Consider the following 18784-nt stretch of genomic DNA (forward strand, 5'->3'; position numbering starts at 1 on the left):
TGGTCAAATGTACCTTTGCACAGCGAAATTCTGCGGGCAAAATATGGTCATCTCAATAGGAATCCGCTAAATCGTGTATTCCACGCAATCGACTTCCAGTGGCGAAGAATTTCCCCTAGCAGATTTCGCCTGGAGTTCTAGTTTGGTGAACTTTGACAGGTGAATCCGCCGCATTGACCAAGAGTAAGTTGCTTGGTTTGGCAGTGACCTCTGTGTGGGCGGTGCTATGTACACAGCTACACTGAATATTCACAATGGACAAGGATATTATTTTAGCGTCAAGTTTTCTTTTTAACTTCACTCTCCCAGAGTATAAAGTGCAGCGTAAAAAAAAAAAGCCTGCTTGGCAATTCATTTTTTGCTGGTTTCACATGTGTTCAACATCCGACAACGCCTTCTTCACCCACGAAATTTCGCCGTGCAAATGTAAATGCGACCGCATCTTAAGTCCTTAATGTCATATGGATTGAACTTGCTTTGCACTTTCTAGCTCATTCTTTCTTAAATAAATGTACCTGATCTTATTGTGCACAATTCATCAGTTAATGTTATTCTAAAACAAATCTGCTCTTGTAACAACTTTTCTGCTCATGCAATAAAGGCCACATGGGCAGGGAAAATAAATATTAACCGATAATATCAGTCAAATTTTCACAGTCCAAAAAATCCTTTTCACGGTCCATCCTACATTATTTCTTGCTTGATATTCAGTTTCACACTGAAATGTCACATTATGGAAGTTAAATGCGCTGTAAATGCCATTCCATGTTGTAATGGAATTGTAATGTTCTTTAGGGTAGATTTACATTATGCATGTAAAGCAAATGCATCACAGTAAAGCTCAAAGCTACTCTGTTCAAAATTTACAGCCAGACATAGTTGAACTAAAGATGTTATGTTATACCATAACCGTCAATTAGCTATTCAAATAAAACTACATACTTTTACACTCAACGTGCTGCGAATTAAAGCACTTTAAGAGGTCTGTTGACAGACTAAATGCTCTTTTTGAAGTCTGGGCATTAGCAACAATTCTGGCAACTTTCTGGCTGTCATTATATAAAAACCCTGGAACAGACTGTACAGATGGCGTTGAATTTGAGCTCTTTTCATCCCCTCCGGTAAGGATGCTCTCTCTCACACATACACACACACACAGATACAAACACAGACTGGTTATGAGTGTTTGAAATATTACATGCCACAGAGTTTTCATGCACATCCCAATATTACAAAGGAAGGACTGACATAAGAGTATCTGTCGACTGTTTGATTGTCAATGCAGATGAAATGTAAATTCTGTCATTATCCACTCATCCTCATGTCATTCCGAAACCTGTATGGCTTTTTCTTCTGTGGAACACATAAATAGTTATTTATAGCAGAATGTCCAAGCTGCTCTTTTCCATACAGCGAAGGTAAATGGAGAGAAGTCTGTAAAGCAAGATTTTCAGCTTAAATTTTGGCCTGTTCCTCACACAAAGCTATCGTATGGCTTCACAAAACTTGGTCTATAGTGCATGAGTCTTATGGACTACTTTCATGGTGCTTTCTGTCTTTTTTCCAAGCTTGACACTCACAGTCATCATGCATTATCATCGCATGTAAAACAACAGCTTGTATATTCTGCCTAACATCTCCTTTTTTTGTTTCACGCAAGAAAAAAAATCATACTGGTTTGGAACAATATGAGGATGAGTACATGATGATAGAATATTCATTTTTTAGTGAATTATCCCTTTAACCTCACTAAGTCTGATTAGCTTAGATAAAACTGTATCATATGGAATAATTTAAACTGATAATTATTCTCAAGTTTAAATTTTTTTTTTGCATTTATTATTGAGGAAAATGCAGAATTATGAACAATGGGTTTAAATATGGTAAAATGTGCTGAACTGAGCAGAGAGCAGCCAAATGCATTTGCTAATTTGATATAGACAATTATGCAAATTTTTATTAAACGCACAAGGAAAGATTTCTACTAATGATAAGCATTCTAATTCAGCGGAAATCTGTGGAGCTTTCTGTGGAATTCTGCCGACACAGATTCCATGCAGTCTTACTGATAAGCTAATAATGCAATAAAGCACTGGCATGTTTCTATGCTTAGCTGGTCATATGCAACAGTGCTTACAGTCTGCAAACCACACTGCACTCAACTTTCTACTGCATGGCGAGTTGCACAGTTCTGCGCTACAAATCAGGTGTGGCCTCCGTGTCCAGTTGCGAGAAAGTGAACGATACTGTACCGGAATCACTGTGCGCTCCTGTGTCCTGAGAGCTGATGGTCTCGCTCATGGTCTTGTCCCCGCTATTGCCCCCCCGCAGCGTCAGGGACAGCTGCCGTTTGATCTTCCTCATGCGGTCCATCATTGGGGGAAGGGGGGGCCGAGATGTGGAGGGTGGAGGGGCTGCCACTGTTCAACCGCCCTGTCAGAGACAGAAAACATACAACCACAATGTTACATACTGCTTTCTGATTCACCCAATATCTTCCATGGTTACTGCACAGAGCAGAATTCAAGCATTTTTATAGATGGAACACATTCGTGCTGTTTTAATAATTGCTGGTATCTGTAAACATACGCTAGATGGATGTCTTTGATGTTGCAACACGTTTTTATTACGCTGTGTCAAGTTAAAAGTTCTTTTAACTCTTAAAAACCTGTGTCAAGACCCCTGCATTTTGTTAAATTCCACTGTGTAGCCTTTATCTGTTTTTGACCAAGAACGCATCCCATGCGAACGGCCCCCAAGACTGTAAAGGAATGTTTTTAAACAATTACGTGATAAATATTAGCTTAAAAATTACGTGTCAACACTCTGTAAGACAAACTTGGAGCAGGTCTAAGGCAGGAGGGTGATTCAGAGGACAAATCTGTTTATTTCATAAGCGTTGAATGTTATTGAAAGGGATGGCGCTCTACGGAGAGGACATCAAAGTGAGAAATTGTACTGGGTAAGTCTCACAGCAAGAGAGAGCACCTAAAATAAACAAATCACATAGCCAACTGTAATTGCTCACATAAGTAATGATTAGTAACACTGTTTTCACACTCATCATTCTGTGTGTGATTGTTTTCTTTTATAAATTAAGCTTGAAGGATTGCAGATATTTCAAATTCAAGTGTCTTAGGCCGGAAATGCAAGGAATCCAACTGGGAGACTCTCTGAGAGGTGAAAACAGACTAGTAATTGCAAAATGAGTTCCATTAAGACACTTAAGAAGAGTCTGAGTGTCTACATGGACAGAAAGCACTAAACACATGTTAATAATCATGGTGCAACAGACTTTCAGCATGGAAAGTCACATCAGTTCAGTGAATTTCAGAAGAAAGAGAGAGACTAAGTGTATGTTGGGCATGGAATACTACCATACTACATGTTTTCATTTTTTTTTTTTTTTTGCAGTATTTGAAGTCTATAAGACTTCTGTAGAACATTTCAAAGCTTCGAGGAGGGGATTATCTGTGAATAATGACTTTTTGTTTTCCTTCACACACAACTGTCATTTGGCTTCGAAAGACTCAGACTATAGCACACTAGTTGTGTGGACCACTTTTTTTGGTATTTTGAAGTTCTTTGCCATTTTGGAGCTTGACAGACCCATACCTTTCTTGGATAATAGTGGCCTGGATATTCTTAAAAGGTTCATATATTGTGTTCTACAGAACAAAGTTATACAGGTTTGGAAAGGCATAGACATTAAGACATTTTTGGGTGAACTATTCCACAACATTGGATCCAAATTCTAAATATCCACATTTATTTCTGAAATGATAACTGGACACCACTTGAGGTTCTTTGACATCAATGAAGCATACTACTGTTTGAAAAGTTTATGGTTGCATATAGGGATTAACCGATATGAAAACTACTGGCCTGGCCGATACCAATGTCGATACTGTTATTTTGCCACTTACCTTATTTTGTCATCAGATCTATGTTTTTAAAATGTACAAAATGGCACAAAAGCTTTTTTTCTAACAATAAATAATTTCAACTGAACATGGATTGGATTTATTGAACACACGACATGCCAAAGTTTTAAAGAGATCCACAATGAAAGATAAACATAAAAAGAAAAAATAACTAAATTTGATAACATAATGATTGATATGATAAAAGGTTATTTTGTATTTCTAAAACATTTTTGCACTTCTGTTTTTGCAGTTCAAAACAACAGAACTCACATTTGACTTGTTTTACTGTATATAAAAGAATGTCACAAAATCATATTATGCATATGTTGGGAAATTTCACGGAAATGTCAACCACATCATGGAAAAATAAAGTTCCAAAAAGGAACAAAATGCCCTTTTAAGTTCTATCGTGGTGTAATGGATAATAGAAAATGCCGTCCAGACAGCTAGAGGGTGCAGCTTGTTTACACAATGCTGACTGAAGCGCTAATTGCAGTCTATTTTTAAACGCAGCTTTTCAAGCTTTTGTAATCACAAAAGACCATATTGCGATTTCAGTCTTAACTCAATCAATCATGCAGCCTTAATGGATACCATACCAGTGTCTCAAAAGTCAAAGTTAGCAGGTTTCAAAACATTTTGGATGGTTTTACATCATGTATATGTAAGTGCCGCTTTCACAACCGTCACATCTGTAATGACGGTTTTTCCTCATTAATGCGAGAATGATAAAGAATATAAATTAAATATTACATGTTCTAAGGAGTGTCAACCCTTCTACATTCTGTGACTATCATTATTTCTGGATTGTGCATTTGAAAAAGAGTTTTTACAGAGTGTGTTGATAATTAATTATAAATGAACCGTCAGTTTTCCATATCTGCGTTTTCATGATTAAAATCGATTTGCCGATAGTTTTAAAGGGATAGTTCACCCAAAAATTCTCTCATCATTTACTCACCCTAATGCCATCCCAGATGTGTATGACTTTCTTTCTTCTGCTGAACACAAAAAAGGATTTTTAGAAGAATCTCTCACCTCTGTAGGTCTTCACAATGCAAGTGAATGGGTACCAAAATGTTTAAGCTCCGAAAGTACATAAAGGCAGCATAAAAGTAATCCATGTGGTTAAATCCATATCTTTAGAATCAATATTATAGGTTTGGGTGAGAAACAGATCAATATTTGTAAATGATGAGAGAATTTTAATTTTTGGGTGAATTATCCTTTAATTTAGTCAATAATTGGCCTATAAATATTGGCAGTGATAAATCGGTTCATCCCAAGTTGCATACTGCATAGTGTTTTACATGCTATTTTTAAACAACAGTATGCAGTGTACAGTATATACAGATCAGTATGCAGTAAGTAGTATGCTAGTATCCGATTCCGAACATAGCCTTAGAGAAAACCAGACTCAAAAACACTTGTCCTCAATGCTTGTGGGAAACACAGGGGCTTCTCTTTAGGAATAGCCAAAATGCCAAAAGGCTGTGCTTTTCCTTCAGAGTAATCACATGCTTTGGCACAAAGAAGAGCAACAAATCCAAGCTTTGGGTCTCTGGACTTAAAATGACCCACTAAACAAGTTGCCTCAGGATGGGATTCTACACAAGCACAAAATTTCAAACACTTTATTGCTGTGCAGACAGATATCATGGTCCACACTACAAGAGATTTAGAATGTTAAACAAGCAGCAGACCACATGCTCTTAATTCAAATATTTGTTATGGAGTCCAAACAGGTTTGAGGTGGAGTTGTTTGAACATCAGTTAGTCATCATGACTATGTTGATAAACCACTCGTACTCTTAATTCTTCATTTACTCCCAGTCATGTATTTAAGATAAGAAAATTTAAGAGCTTTTAAAATGTTTAACGCGTTAAGTTTTTCTTAATAACGATTAACGCATTTACCAATTTTCACATTAGATTCTGACATTTTATTTAGCTCTGTTAGCCCTTTTCCACCAACATGGTTTGGGTGCGGGTTCCTGGGCCGGTGCGAATTCTCGAACTGTTCCACGCATTTCCACCACAGAAAAGGACGTTCCAGGGCCAAAAACCTGGTTCCGCACCAGCCCCAAAAGCTTGCTGGTCTCTACACAGGAAAAGACTATGTCAGGGGATGGAGGGCGGGATAATGTTTCGTCACAATGGTAAAGTTTTCCCAAACAATAACAGTAGCAACCATCTGCAGCAAGGAGTATTACTTCACTCTATAACAACAACAAAAAATCCACAAAATTATCAGACATCAAAAGCATTCAGGTAACATGACGAAACAAGTGCTCTACTTGCGATATGGTATTTACGAAGAGCCGAGATAAACTAGAGAGATCGCAAAGGAAAAAAATACTCTACGAGAATGAAGATACAGCACTAAATGATATACGCCGCCTTCAGTCGGACAACAGACCAAATCATTAACAAGTTGAAAAACACTTAAGGGAGTAAGAAAGACATAAGCAAAAGCGACAGTGGACGGAGCAACAATGTTTTGAACACCGACCAGCCTGCTAACTAACCGGGGCAATGAATTCAGCCAGTAACACTCGTGATAAACGGTGAATCACCGGTGTCCTCTGCAGCTGATCTCAGAAAGTTGTTATATTTGCCATATTTGTTAGCTTTTCTTACACTGTTGTCATCTTATTTTGTGCATTGATTTGTTCTGTAAGGGGATTTTTGACCAGCTACTCACTAAGTTTGGAAGATCATGGCTATCTGTTACGTAAAACGGTGGGATTCTCAATCAATAATATTATATGCTATGGCAAAAATCCATATACAACCATCTGCTACACCAATGTTAATAATGATTCCACTGTAACAGTTTACAGAACTTAGCAAGTTAAGCCATAGTTCATACAATATAATGTAATTACATTACCTTTTGTCTTTAGCATAGATGTCGTCTCTGACAATCTTGTTGAGCAATGTAATAACGATGGATTGCATTAATCCATATGTTTAAATATGTCTTCAAAAACAATATTAATAGCTGTATACAAACACACTGTGACACGCCACGTTTGTTTATGTTTGAGGTAGTCACGTGAAACAACCACATAGACAGTAACCCGTTACGTCACCGTTCGGCTCTCTGGTCAGTGGAAAAGCTCGGCCGGTTTACGATAGGCTCCAGATTGCCCCGGCCGTGAACCAGCAGAGCACAGGCTCGGCATGAGAACCATCACAATTTCGGTGGAAAAGGGCTATGTGTGAGTTCTAAAATCTGGTTGGAATAGGGCGATGTGTCCGGTGGGCACATTCCACTGATATACACAGCAGAAACACACAACCGCAATTCTGTGCAATGATCAAGGGATGGAGAAACAAACACAGATGGGAATTGTAAAAAAATAATAAAGTACTTTGCGTCCTTTGTAAGTCGGAATTTTACCACAGAAGTGCGTCAAATCTTAACTATCACCTACAAGCCAAACACGATATATACAGCACTGATGAGGGACTGCTGCGCAGCTTGTTGGAGCTCTCCTGTGGACAGTCTGTCGACACTCTGCTCAAAGCTAATTTAATTTAAAATATGTACCCTTTGCTGATGAGCTTTCAATGCGTCAGCTAATGATAACTGTACAATTCTGATGAAGCACCATTACATGGTCAGTGCCAGTGGTAAAAGCAGAAACAGATGATTGTCGTTTTCGGAATGGCATACTACCAAAGCGGCGCTTAACACCTTGACGCAAATCACTGGAATTCCATATCCAAAGTGAATCGCCATAGTCTGCCGGCAATTTATTATTGTGGAGGATGAGGGTTTAAGAGATTTAATGCGCATTATTGCAATGAATACGCAACCTATGGGGACTAGTTCTTTAGTTAACCTCCCACTTAGACTTTGGGAAGCGTTTAATGTTACTTGCATTGGTGCTATTTTAGTGCATTTCTATCTTTATACTGGCTGCGTCCAAAAACGGGAAAATACTGCCTTCGGAGACTGTATACAGAGGCAGGATGTAAATAAGGTGATTTTCAAACTGTTCTGGGACCTGTTCCCTTAAGAGTTCCATTCATTCAAAAACTCTGTCGGTTAAGCCATTAACTAAATTGGCAGCAAGTCAGCTGTCTACGTATTCGGATGTAGCCACTGTGGTAGGCTTTATTTGGAAAATGTTAATAAAGCATTATTGCATGGGGCCTGGGTAGCTCAGCAAGTAAAGATGCTGACTACCACCCTTGGAGTCGCGAGTTCGAATCCAGGGAGTGCTGAGTGACTCCAGCCAGGTCTCCTAAGCAACCAAATTGGCCTGGTTGCTAGGGAGGGTAGAGTCACATGGGGTAACCTCCTCATAGTCACTATAATGTGGTCCGCTCTCGGTGGGGTGCGTGGTGAGTTGTGCGTGGATGCCGCGGAGAATAGCGTGAAGCCTCCACACGCGTTATGTCTCCGCTGTAACGCGCTCAACAAACCACGTGATAAGATGCATGGATTGACAGTCTCAGATGCGGAGGCAACAGATTCGTTCTCCGCCACCCAGATTGAGGAGAGTCACTATGCCACCACGAATCCAAAAAAAATGATCAACTGACAGCACTAGAAAATTTACATCACACTGATATTTCAGTATATGTTAAAAACTAAAAAAAAATATTTTTCTTTATTATTATTTCTTTCATTTTTTTCAATAAAAAAATGTGTTGCTTTCCATAACTCATCGTTATAATTCTAGGGTGTTGTGGGAGGTTGGCAAACATTGCTATTAAGGCTGTCAAATTAAGATTCGAAATTCAAATTTTCATCGAATTTAAGCTTGAATTGAACATTCAAATACTAAAACTGTGCATTCGAACTTTGGATGTATGCCAAGCACTGATGATGACTTCAGACCGATTGCTTTCTTGTGCTAAAAGAAGGCTAGATGCAGCGCAACAAACAGTTTAACAGAATGCAGGTGTCGAGTATTCTTAAAAGGTTTAAGTTCAAAAATACATAGCTTTTGCACGAGACGCTGAATAATTAAAGGAATGGTTCACCCAAAAATGAAAATTCTCTCATCATTTACTAATCCTCATGCAATCCCAGATGTGTGGCTTTTTTTCCTGAGCTGAAATATTCTTCTAAAAATCTTTGCTTGTGTTCAGCAGAAGAAAGTCATACACATCTGGGATGGCGATCTGGTGACCTTGCCTGTCTTTACCAAAATTTCCACCTTCAAAAACATCCAGTCTTGTTATGTTTATCTAAAGCTTACCGTAGTATAGTGAAAAGTCCAAAGGTTTTTAGGTTACTCAAAAGGCAAATGGTTGGAATGTAATCACCAAAAATCCTACAAATAGTTGACATTCTTGAAATAGTGAGATCTGTGTTTTCTTTCCCCCCTGAGGGCTGTACGGCACAAAAACACATCAGAAATTCAAGAGGACAGCGATATACAGATCCTTTGCTTTTCGTACTGCTATTTAGTTTGAACAAATAAACTAGGACAGAGCCAATGGTAATCACGGCAATACAGGGTAATTGAAACCTCTCTGATTTATGTTACTCATAAACACAATGCTACTTTATCAAGATGAACCAGCCAGCCTTAAAATCAGATAAGGTTGGACATCAGAATTTTAACCATGACAGGATATCCAGGACAATAAACAACCATTTGCTCTGTATACAGTAAAATTACATGACTCGCAGCTCTGAGAAGGAACTTTGACTGTTAAAAGGACACTTTGCTCAGTATTCATCACAGTTTTGCATTACAGGTAAATCTTATGGACTGAAAGAAAGAACTTCAGCATGTCTTGACATCAGGTGCAGAGGTTATACTAGAAAAATCTTTATCTGTCACTCTGATAAACTAAGATGTAAGTTACATAATGATTTATTTATACATCATACTGTTTTCATTTTATAAGTACTAGGGCTACATTCAGGTATCCACATGACAGTGGATATATAACAGATTTTTAACTCACCAAGCAAATGTGGGGAAAACAAGGATTTCTAGGGTGAAAGTTCTACCTATCTATCAACAGCTGCGCTAAAACAAGATTTTGATACCTTTGTCGGTTACGTGCGGTTTTAAAAGGAAATAACCATTTGAAAAAGTGTACGTACACATGCACAGGTTCACACAACTTTTTCAATGTGCCTGATATCAACATAAACTGGCACATATAAAAATACAGCTAAATGAGAATGACTAAAATTAGGGCTGGGCAATATGACGACGATATAAAGTGTCAATCAATAGAGATTTTGCCATACTGTGTATATCGCAATATGTAAATATCCATGTGCATGGTGTGTGTGTATTTATCAGTAGGCAGGGCTTCACGTGAGAATTTTAGAGACATGGAGAGGGGTTTTCCGGCATTGAAAATTTCAATGATATTAATTAAATTCAGTGATATTCATCTTGTGTTTGGCGTTTCATAAGCTAAATATGCTTCTCATCTGACACGTGCATTTGTGTCTCACGGGAGTGTCGCGTGTGCGCGAATCGAGCAGGCTTCCCAATCCTCAAAATCGTGGCGCAGTCCACAAAACTGAGTTTTTTAGTTTCACCTTAAAGCGCTAACACGAAAGTCAAACATCTTAAATGGCTAGACATTTAAGCCCAACTTTCTAACCAACATCTAGTCAAAATAAAGGGTTTTTAAACTAAATATTTTCAGCCTTACTAAAATTCTGTTCGAATGATGTTAGATATTAGGAAACGAACTGGACATGTTCGTCTTCAGATATTCTCTATAGACTTAAATCATTAAGGTCCTATATATTTTTGTTGGATTTTTTTTCTTATGTATTATTTTCTTTGTTGCATTGCTTTAAAGAAGATGGTGAGTTTCTTGGCGAAAGTTTATAATAATAATATTATTGGCCAACAACATATCAGACAGAAATGTGGCAAAATTTTAATTTTAGCATTATGGTAAGGCTGATTCAAAACCAAGTTGTGTTTTTTCTTTTCTTTGACTAGATCCAAATAAAAAGAAAATTATTCAATAGCATTTATAAATTATGTACTGACTGGATTATCCAAAAATACAGTGCATTCAGAAAGTGCATTCAGACCGCATTTTTTCACATTTTGTTATGTTGCAGCCTTATGCTAAAATGCTTTAAATTATTTATTTTTTTCACATCAATCTACACTTTATAGCCTATAATGACAAAGCAAAAAACAGATTTTTCATGACTCAACAAATTTATTAAAAAGAAATAACTGGGGCCTGGGTAGCTCAGCGAGTATTGACGCTGACTACCACCCCTGGAGTCGCAAGATCGAATCAAGGGTGTGCTGAGTGACTCCAGCCAGGTCTCCTAAGCAATCAAACTGGCCCGGTTGCTAGGGAGGGTAGAGTCAGATGGGGTAACCTCCTCGTGGTCGTGATGAATGGTTCTCGCTCTCAATGGGGCGCGTGGTAAGTTGTGCGTGGATCACGGAAAATAGCATGAGCCTCTGCATGCTGCGAGTCTCCACAGTGTCATGCACAGTGAGCTATGTGATAAGATGCGCGGATTGACTGTCTCAGAAGTGGAGGCAACTGAGACTTGTCCTCCGCCACCCGGATTAAGGTGAGTAACCGTGCCACCACGAGGACCTAGTAAGTAGTGGGAACTGGGCATTCCAGAATTGGGGAGAAAAGGGGATAAAATAAATAAATAAATAAAAAGAAAAACTGAAATATCACATTGACATTAGTATTCAGACCCTTTGCTATGACACTTGAAATTTAGCTCAGGTGTATCCCATTTCTCTGGATCATCTTTTAGATGTTTCTACACTTTGTTGGAGTCCACCTGTGGCAAATTCATTTGGTTGGACATGATTTGAAGGCACACACCTGTCTAGGGATGTAACGGTATCATGGTTTCATGGTATACCATGGTTTAAAAAAAAAGACGGTTTGATAACAACCGTCATTTATATGACCGTTGCCATTTATAATTCAAGGTATTGCATTCACGGTATTACTGTTTTTTGTCTCAAATCCAAGTAAAGGAATATAAGTTTCTCACTGTAAATATCAGTTAAATTAAGAGATAAGAGATAATCGGCTACATTTACACAGAATTATATAAACTTGATAAAATAAATGTTTAACTTTCTACATCCTGCTGTTTCACTTAACCGTCACTTCATTTTAAAAGCTACATGCATGAACTGCACGGCAGAGAGTGAAATGTCAAAGCCTGAACCTTTATTTTCCCCCACCAACAGCTGAAGTCTGGGGTGTTGGAATATTTTGGCTATTTAAAAGACCCACAAGGCACCATCATTGATGGTTAGCCAATCAGTAAACTTTGTCGAAAAAGTGTTGGCTCAGACAGGGAACACTTCAAACCAGAAGAGCCACACCTGTGATCATCCCAAAGATTTTGTGGTGATGAATGTAAGTGAAAATACAGTATATAGTCTAATAAATTATAAACTCCTTTTCATAACACTCCCAGATATACAAGATTTCCATGACTACCTGTGTTTTCCTGATTATAAGTCACATTTTTTTTTTCCATCATCTGAAAGGTCCTGCGACTTATAATTTATACGTAATTAATGTCGGCCGTTCAAATGCACACACACTAAAGCATATATGCTTACATTCAAACAGATGAAAACATCAGTCATAGAGACGGTAGAAGCATTTTAAAGTGGCAAATTCAGAATATTTTGCCTTTACAAAATTACTTTATGCAACCAGTTTAAACATTCTGTCCATCATAACATAATGTTTCTAACAAACTCTATGTTTCACCACACTCGTAGGAAAAACATTCAGTCAGTGAACCGGATAACTAAAGCACAGCATAGAGGGTTCAGAAATATCCACAGATAGGCAGTCTCTAATGTTAATGAATGAATAGAATACAACAGGCATACTGTTTTAGTCACACACTAAAAGCTGTTTATTTGTATTTCCTGAGGTAATTTAATCTTCATAACTAAGCGTGTCTGACTTTTGAGCAGATGAAGGGAAGTCGGGATCAGTATGTCAGTGCGATTTACACAGAGAAGTGACTTCTGTGGGTTTTTTTTTTCTCTGAGCAATGCGATTTTGACCTGGTACGACTTATATTCAGGTGCGACTTAGTTTCCGGAAAAACGGCATATCATAAATAAATATGAAACAGATCATGTGTGGAGATGGGAGAAACTTGCAGAAGGACAACCATCACTGCAACACTCTACAATCTGGGCTTTATGGCAGAGTGGCCAGACAGAAGACTCTCCTCAGTGCGAGGCACATAAAAAAGCACCTAAAGGACTCTCAGACTGTTAGAAACAAGATTCTCTGGTCTGATGAAGGGAAGATTGAACTGTTTGGCATCTATTCCAAGCGTCATGTCTGGAGGAATCCAGGCATCGTCATCACCTGCGCAATACCATCCCAACGGTGAAGCATGGTGGTGGTAGCATCATGCTGTGGGGGTTTTTTCAGTGGCAAGGACTGGAGTACTGGTCAGGATTGAAGGAAAGCTGAATGCAGCAAAATACAGAGATATCCTTAATGAAAAACTGGTCCAGAGCGCTCATGACCTCAGACTGGGCCGAAGGTTCACCTTCCAACAGGACAACGACCATAAGCAAACAGCCAGCAGTGGCTTAGGGACAACTCTGTGAATGTCCTTGAGTGGCCCAGCCAGAACCCGGACTTGAACCCAATCGAACATCTCTGGAGAGACCTTAAAATGGCTGTCCACCAACGGTCCCCATCCAACCCGACAGAGCTTGAGAGGATCTGCTGAGAAGAATGGCAGAAAATCCCCAAATCCAGGTGTGCAAAGCTTGGCACATCATACCCAAAAAGATTTGAGGCTGTTATCGCTGCCAAAGGTGCTACAAATAAGTACTGAGTTAAAGGTCTGAATACTTACGCCAATGTGATATTTCAGTTTTTTCTTTTTTTTCAGATTTTTTTAGCTTTCTTTTTGTTTATGCAGTACACACTGACATATATGAATGAAGTATACAGTCATGAAAATTGAAATTTTCGATTAACGCAACTCCTTGTCAGATGTCAGCATGACTCATAATTTTAATTACCACTCCATTTCATTAACTGGAAAAGGAAACCGTGGTCATATATTGCACAGTGGTTGAGCAGCTGACCAGGCAGCATGTTATATCAGCTGCACCAATGGCTAGATGAATCTATTAGTCATTCTTCAATCAGTACAGTAATCAAATACAAACAAGACACTGCTATGTCTACGTGAGCGTAACCTGTTTACCATGCGGCAATACTGCACACCACACTGGCTCCATTCATGACCTAGTGAGTGATTGTGGCCCTAGAGTCATGCTGCAGCGGTCTGGGTTAAGGGCCGTTCCTTGCTCTCGAGAGCATCTTAGTGGTACTTAATCAGGGTTGATGATGACTCTTTAAGACTCTTTCTATCTCTCTTCATTACTGCACACAGTGGTCGACCATCAAGACAGGATGCAGGACGGCAGTCTGAAGGACGGCAGTCTGTAGGCCCCTTCTAGGTCAACACAGTGCTAGTCTCACATAGTACCAGCCCTCTACAATGCGAATAAATCACTTTTAACATAGTTCAAGCACTTAAAAGTTACAAAAGAATTCTATAAAAAAAAAAAATTATGGTTCCAACGTTGTAAACATTTAGTGTTAAAAATGTGCAGCTGACAAATACATTTCAAATAGTGACAGCTTCATATGTTATGTAATTTCATGACATCATATAAATGGATTCATTTACATTTAGTCATTTAGCATACGCTTTTATCCAAAGTGACTTTTAAATGGTGAACATAAGCATACAAAAGCCAACAACATTGCACTGCCAAGTTCCAATGATAGAGTACACATGGGTACCTACACAATATTAGGCAGGTGGTTTAATGTTGTGGCTGATCAGTGTATATATACAGTTGAAGTCAGAAGTTTACATACACCTTAGCCACATACATTTAAACTTAGTTTTTCACAATTCCTGACATTTAACTGTAGAAAACATTCCCTGTCTTAGGTCAGTTAGGATCACTACTTTATTTTAAGAATGTGAAATATCAGAATAATAGTAGAGAGAATGATTTATTTCAGCTTTTATTTCTTTCATCACATTCCCAGTGGGTCAGAAGTTTACATACACTTTGTTAGTATTTGGCAGCATTGCCTTTAATTTGTTTAACTTTTGGGTAGCCTTCCACAAGTTTCTCACAATAAGTTGCTGGAATTTTGGCCCATTCCTCCCGACAGAACTGGTGTAACCGAGTCAGGTTTGTAGGCCTCCATGCTCGCACACGCTTTTTCAGTTCTGCCCACAAATTTTCTATCGGATTGAGGCCAGGGTTTTGTGATGGCCACTCCAATACCTTGACTTCGTTGTCCTTAAGCCATTTTACCACAAATTTGGAGGTATGCTTGGGGTTATTGTCCATTTGGAAGACCCATTTGCGACTGAGCTTTAACTTCCTGACTGATGTCTTGAGATGTTGCTTCAATATATCCACATAATTTTCCTTCCTCATGATGCCATCTATTTTGCGAAGTGCACCAGTCCCTCCTGCAGCAAAGCACCCCCACAACATGATGCTGCCACCCCCATGCTTCACGGTTGGGATGGTGTTCTTCGGCTTGCAAGCCTCACCCTTTTTCTTCCAAACATAACAATGGTCATTATGGTCAAACAGTTCAATTTTTGTTTCATTAGACCAGAGGATATTTCTCCAAAAAGTAAGATCTTTGTCCCCATGTGCACTTGCAAACTGTAGTCTGGCTTTTTTATGGCGGTTTTGGAGCATTGGCTTCTTCCTTGCTGAGCAGCCTTTCAAGTTATGTTGATATAAGACTTGTTTTACTGTGGATATAGATACTTGTCTATCTGTTTCCTCCAGCATCTTAACAAGGTCCATTGCTGTTGTTCTGGGATTGATTTGCACTTTTCACTTTTGTACTATTGTTTGTACAGATGAGCGTGGTACCTTCAGGCATTTGAAAATTGCAACCCAAGAATGAACCAGACTTGTGGAGGTCCAAAAATTTTTTCTGAGATCTTGGCTGATTTCTTTTGATTTTCCCATGATGTCAAGCAAAGAGGTACTGAGTTTGAAGGTAGGCCTTAAAATACATCCACAGGTACACCTCCAATTCAGTACACCTCCTATCAGAAGCTAATTGGCTAACTGTCTAAAGGCTTGACATAATTTTCTGGAATTTTCCTAGCTGCTTAAAGGCACAGTTAACTTAGTGTATGTAAACTTCTGACCCAATGGAATTGTGATATAGTCAATTAAAAGTGAAACAATCTGTCTGTAAACAATTGTTGGAAAAATTACTCGTGTCATGCACAAAGTTGATGACTTGCCAAAACTATAGTTTGGTAATACTAAATCTGTGGAGTGGCTAAAAAATGAGTGTATGTAAACTTTTGACTTCAATGATCGATCGATAGATAGCTGAAAGATTAATTTACAAAAGTAACTTTTGCTTAGCATCTTTAACAGTTTTCCGTTGCATGAGCATGTAAGTATGCCAATGTAAGTAATATCAAAAGTATGGCTATTTTACTAGTCAATGGCAAATTTTTTCTCCAATGTGACTGTAGAGCATCTGTCCATAGACATTTAAATATTGCATAAAGTCTGGTTCAAATTGCAGTTTATTCTGGCCGCGAACCACCTGCTTAAAGGTTTAGTTCACCCAAAAATTAAAATTCTCTAATCATTTACTCACCCTCATGCCATCTAAGATGTGTATGACTTTCTTTCTTCTGCTGAACACAAACAAATATTTTTAGAAGAACATTTCAGCTCTGTAGGTCCATACAATGCAAGTGAAATGTGATCAGAACTTTGAAGTTCCAATAATCACATAAAGGTAGCATTAAAGTAATCCATATGACTCCAGTGGTTTAATCCATGTCTTCAGAAGTAATATGATAGGTGTGGGTGAGAAACAGATCAATATTTAAGTCATAAATATTTAACTCTAAACCTCCCCTTTCACTTTCAGATTTGAAAGTTAATCTAAACAGGCACCACATTTGAATTACAGATGTAAGTGAAAGTGGAAATTTAGAGTAAAAAAAAAAAAAAGTACCATTCACCATTCACTTGCATTGTATGGACCTACAGATCTGAGATATTCTTCTAAACATCTTCGTTTGTGTTCAGCAGAAAAAAGTCAGTCACTCACATCTGGGATGGCATGAAGGTGAGTAAATGATGAGAGAATTTTCATTTTTGGGTGAACTATCCCTTTAAGAAAGGAAGAGACTGTCTGGTAACATATAAAGCGATCAACTACAGTTCATCTCGGTTTTACTTGACGTATAGGAGTAATGGCGCAACAGTCTCCATGAACTGAATACAAATTTCAGATAAAATGTGCAGACTTTGTAATCTGATTTTGTGCAGATCCAAAATAAATTAAATACTGATTATTACACAGACTTAACTCAAAACACAGCAGAATATACAGTTCTGCTAACAAGCTACCAAATGCCTCAAACAAAACTCTGAAAAAAGCTGCATAAAAGAGCTTGCCAGATTGAGAAAATCCTTTCCAGATTTGTGTGCAGTATTGATTAAAGGTGCAGTATGTAAGATTCAGAAACCCTTGTTATTAATGACACTTGTGGCCGTTAAGTGAACTGCAGCCAGCTACCTGCTCGAGCTTGTGCACACACTTTATAGGGACGCAAGCGAGCGAGCATCGACCAAAACAATGACGTAACGTACAAAGAGACTGAAAAAGATTCACCGGCATCATGCTGACAGATGAGGTAGCATAATTAAAATTACACAGTTATGATTGTTTTACTACAAACTTTGAGACTAAATTAAAACTACTTAACAGCTAACATAGCATACTAATACACACATACAGCTGCTTACTACCGAACTATACCAGACAATTTACTGTTGCATTGCACTGTTATGTCGCACTATTATATGTTTTGTATGTCATATGTTGTACAACGATCAAGAAACCAGCGTATTTGCTTAAATTTATCCTGCATTTTAAAATTGAAATTACCTGAAAGTTACGAAGCAAGGTAGCTTGCAATCTGTCAGCGTTAGCAGGCAAGATCAAGTTAGCTAAAATTACACAGATCAATCCTTATTGCACTATATTTCGCATGCTTTGCAGTAATGTAAGTTTACCTGTCCAATAAGATGAACGCCAACCAACGGCGATGTTCACTCTAGTTTTCGCTCGACCACGATCACGTTCCTACTTAGCCAGACGGGATTCAGTAGATAAATGTTTGGGGTTTTTTTGGCTCACTCTGAGTTTGTGTAGGAGTCGGTGTTGTGCTGGGAGCCGGACGTTTGCAGGATTCCATCTCTAAGATAACGTTACCTAGTGTTGCAGTTTGTTGTCGCTGTTGAATAGCGGAAGCACTGAGGTAAGGCTCTTGGGAGCGCGCATAAACGTCACATCCTTTGGATTTTCCCGGTAAAAGCAACCTACTCCCTTCACATGAAAAGCAGTCTACAGGCTTTAATAGGCAACCTAGGAAGTCCAGGAAGGGCTCATTTTTTTAAGTTGCGTTACATGCCGTTCACACATTGGCAAAAAAAAAATTTCATTACATGAAAACTGTTACATATTGCACCTTTAAACTGTTAGTGAACAGACTCTGGGCTTGCCCAGGATAAACTTTATTTTTCCATGTGTTGTTCCTTCTCGCGCACGGTCAGCCTTTCTCTTTTGACCATAAGCCCACATTTGACTCATGCACACTACAACTGCTTTGTGATACACTTTTGTACAGTTAGCGGACGGCACAAAGATGCAGACTGTCCAGAAAAACAAGGCTGCACGCGGACAGTCCACGCATAATGTGCTGATGACACCAATTTTTGGCACATGCTCTGTGCACAAGACATACCGGCACGCGGAAAACCGAAGTATACTTT

The 18784-nt window shown here is 38.6% G+C and overlaps 1 protein-coding gene across 2 annotated transcripts in view; it reads right to left on the minus strand.

Moving 5' to 3' along the window:
- The window catches only part of LOC127415038 (cyclin-dependent kinase 16-like), a 45128-nt gene that overhangs the window by 21835 nt on the left and 4509 nt on the right, over window positions 1-18784 (minus strand). For both annotated transcript variants that reach the window (XM_051653517.1, XM_051653516.1), the window contains exon 2: window positions 2253-2433. In XM_051653517.1, the coding sequence (XP_051509477.1) occupies window positions 2253-2376 (124 nt within the window). In that variant the 5' untranslated portion in view covers window positions 2377-2433. The remainder of the gene's footprint in view (window positions 1-2252; window positions 2434-18784) is intronic.

Source organism: Myxocyprinus asiaticus, chromosome 24, assembly GCF_019703515.2.
Source record: "Myxocyprinus asiaticus isolate MX2 ecotype Aquarium Trade chromosome 24, UBuf_Myxa_2, whole genome shotgun sequence".
Classification (NCBI taxonomy): Eukaryota; Metazoa; Chordata; class Actinopteri; order Cypriniformes; family Catostomidae; genus Myxocyprinus; species Myxocyprinus asiaticus.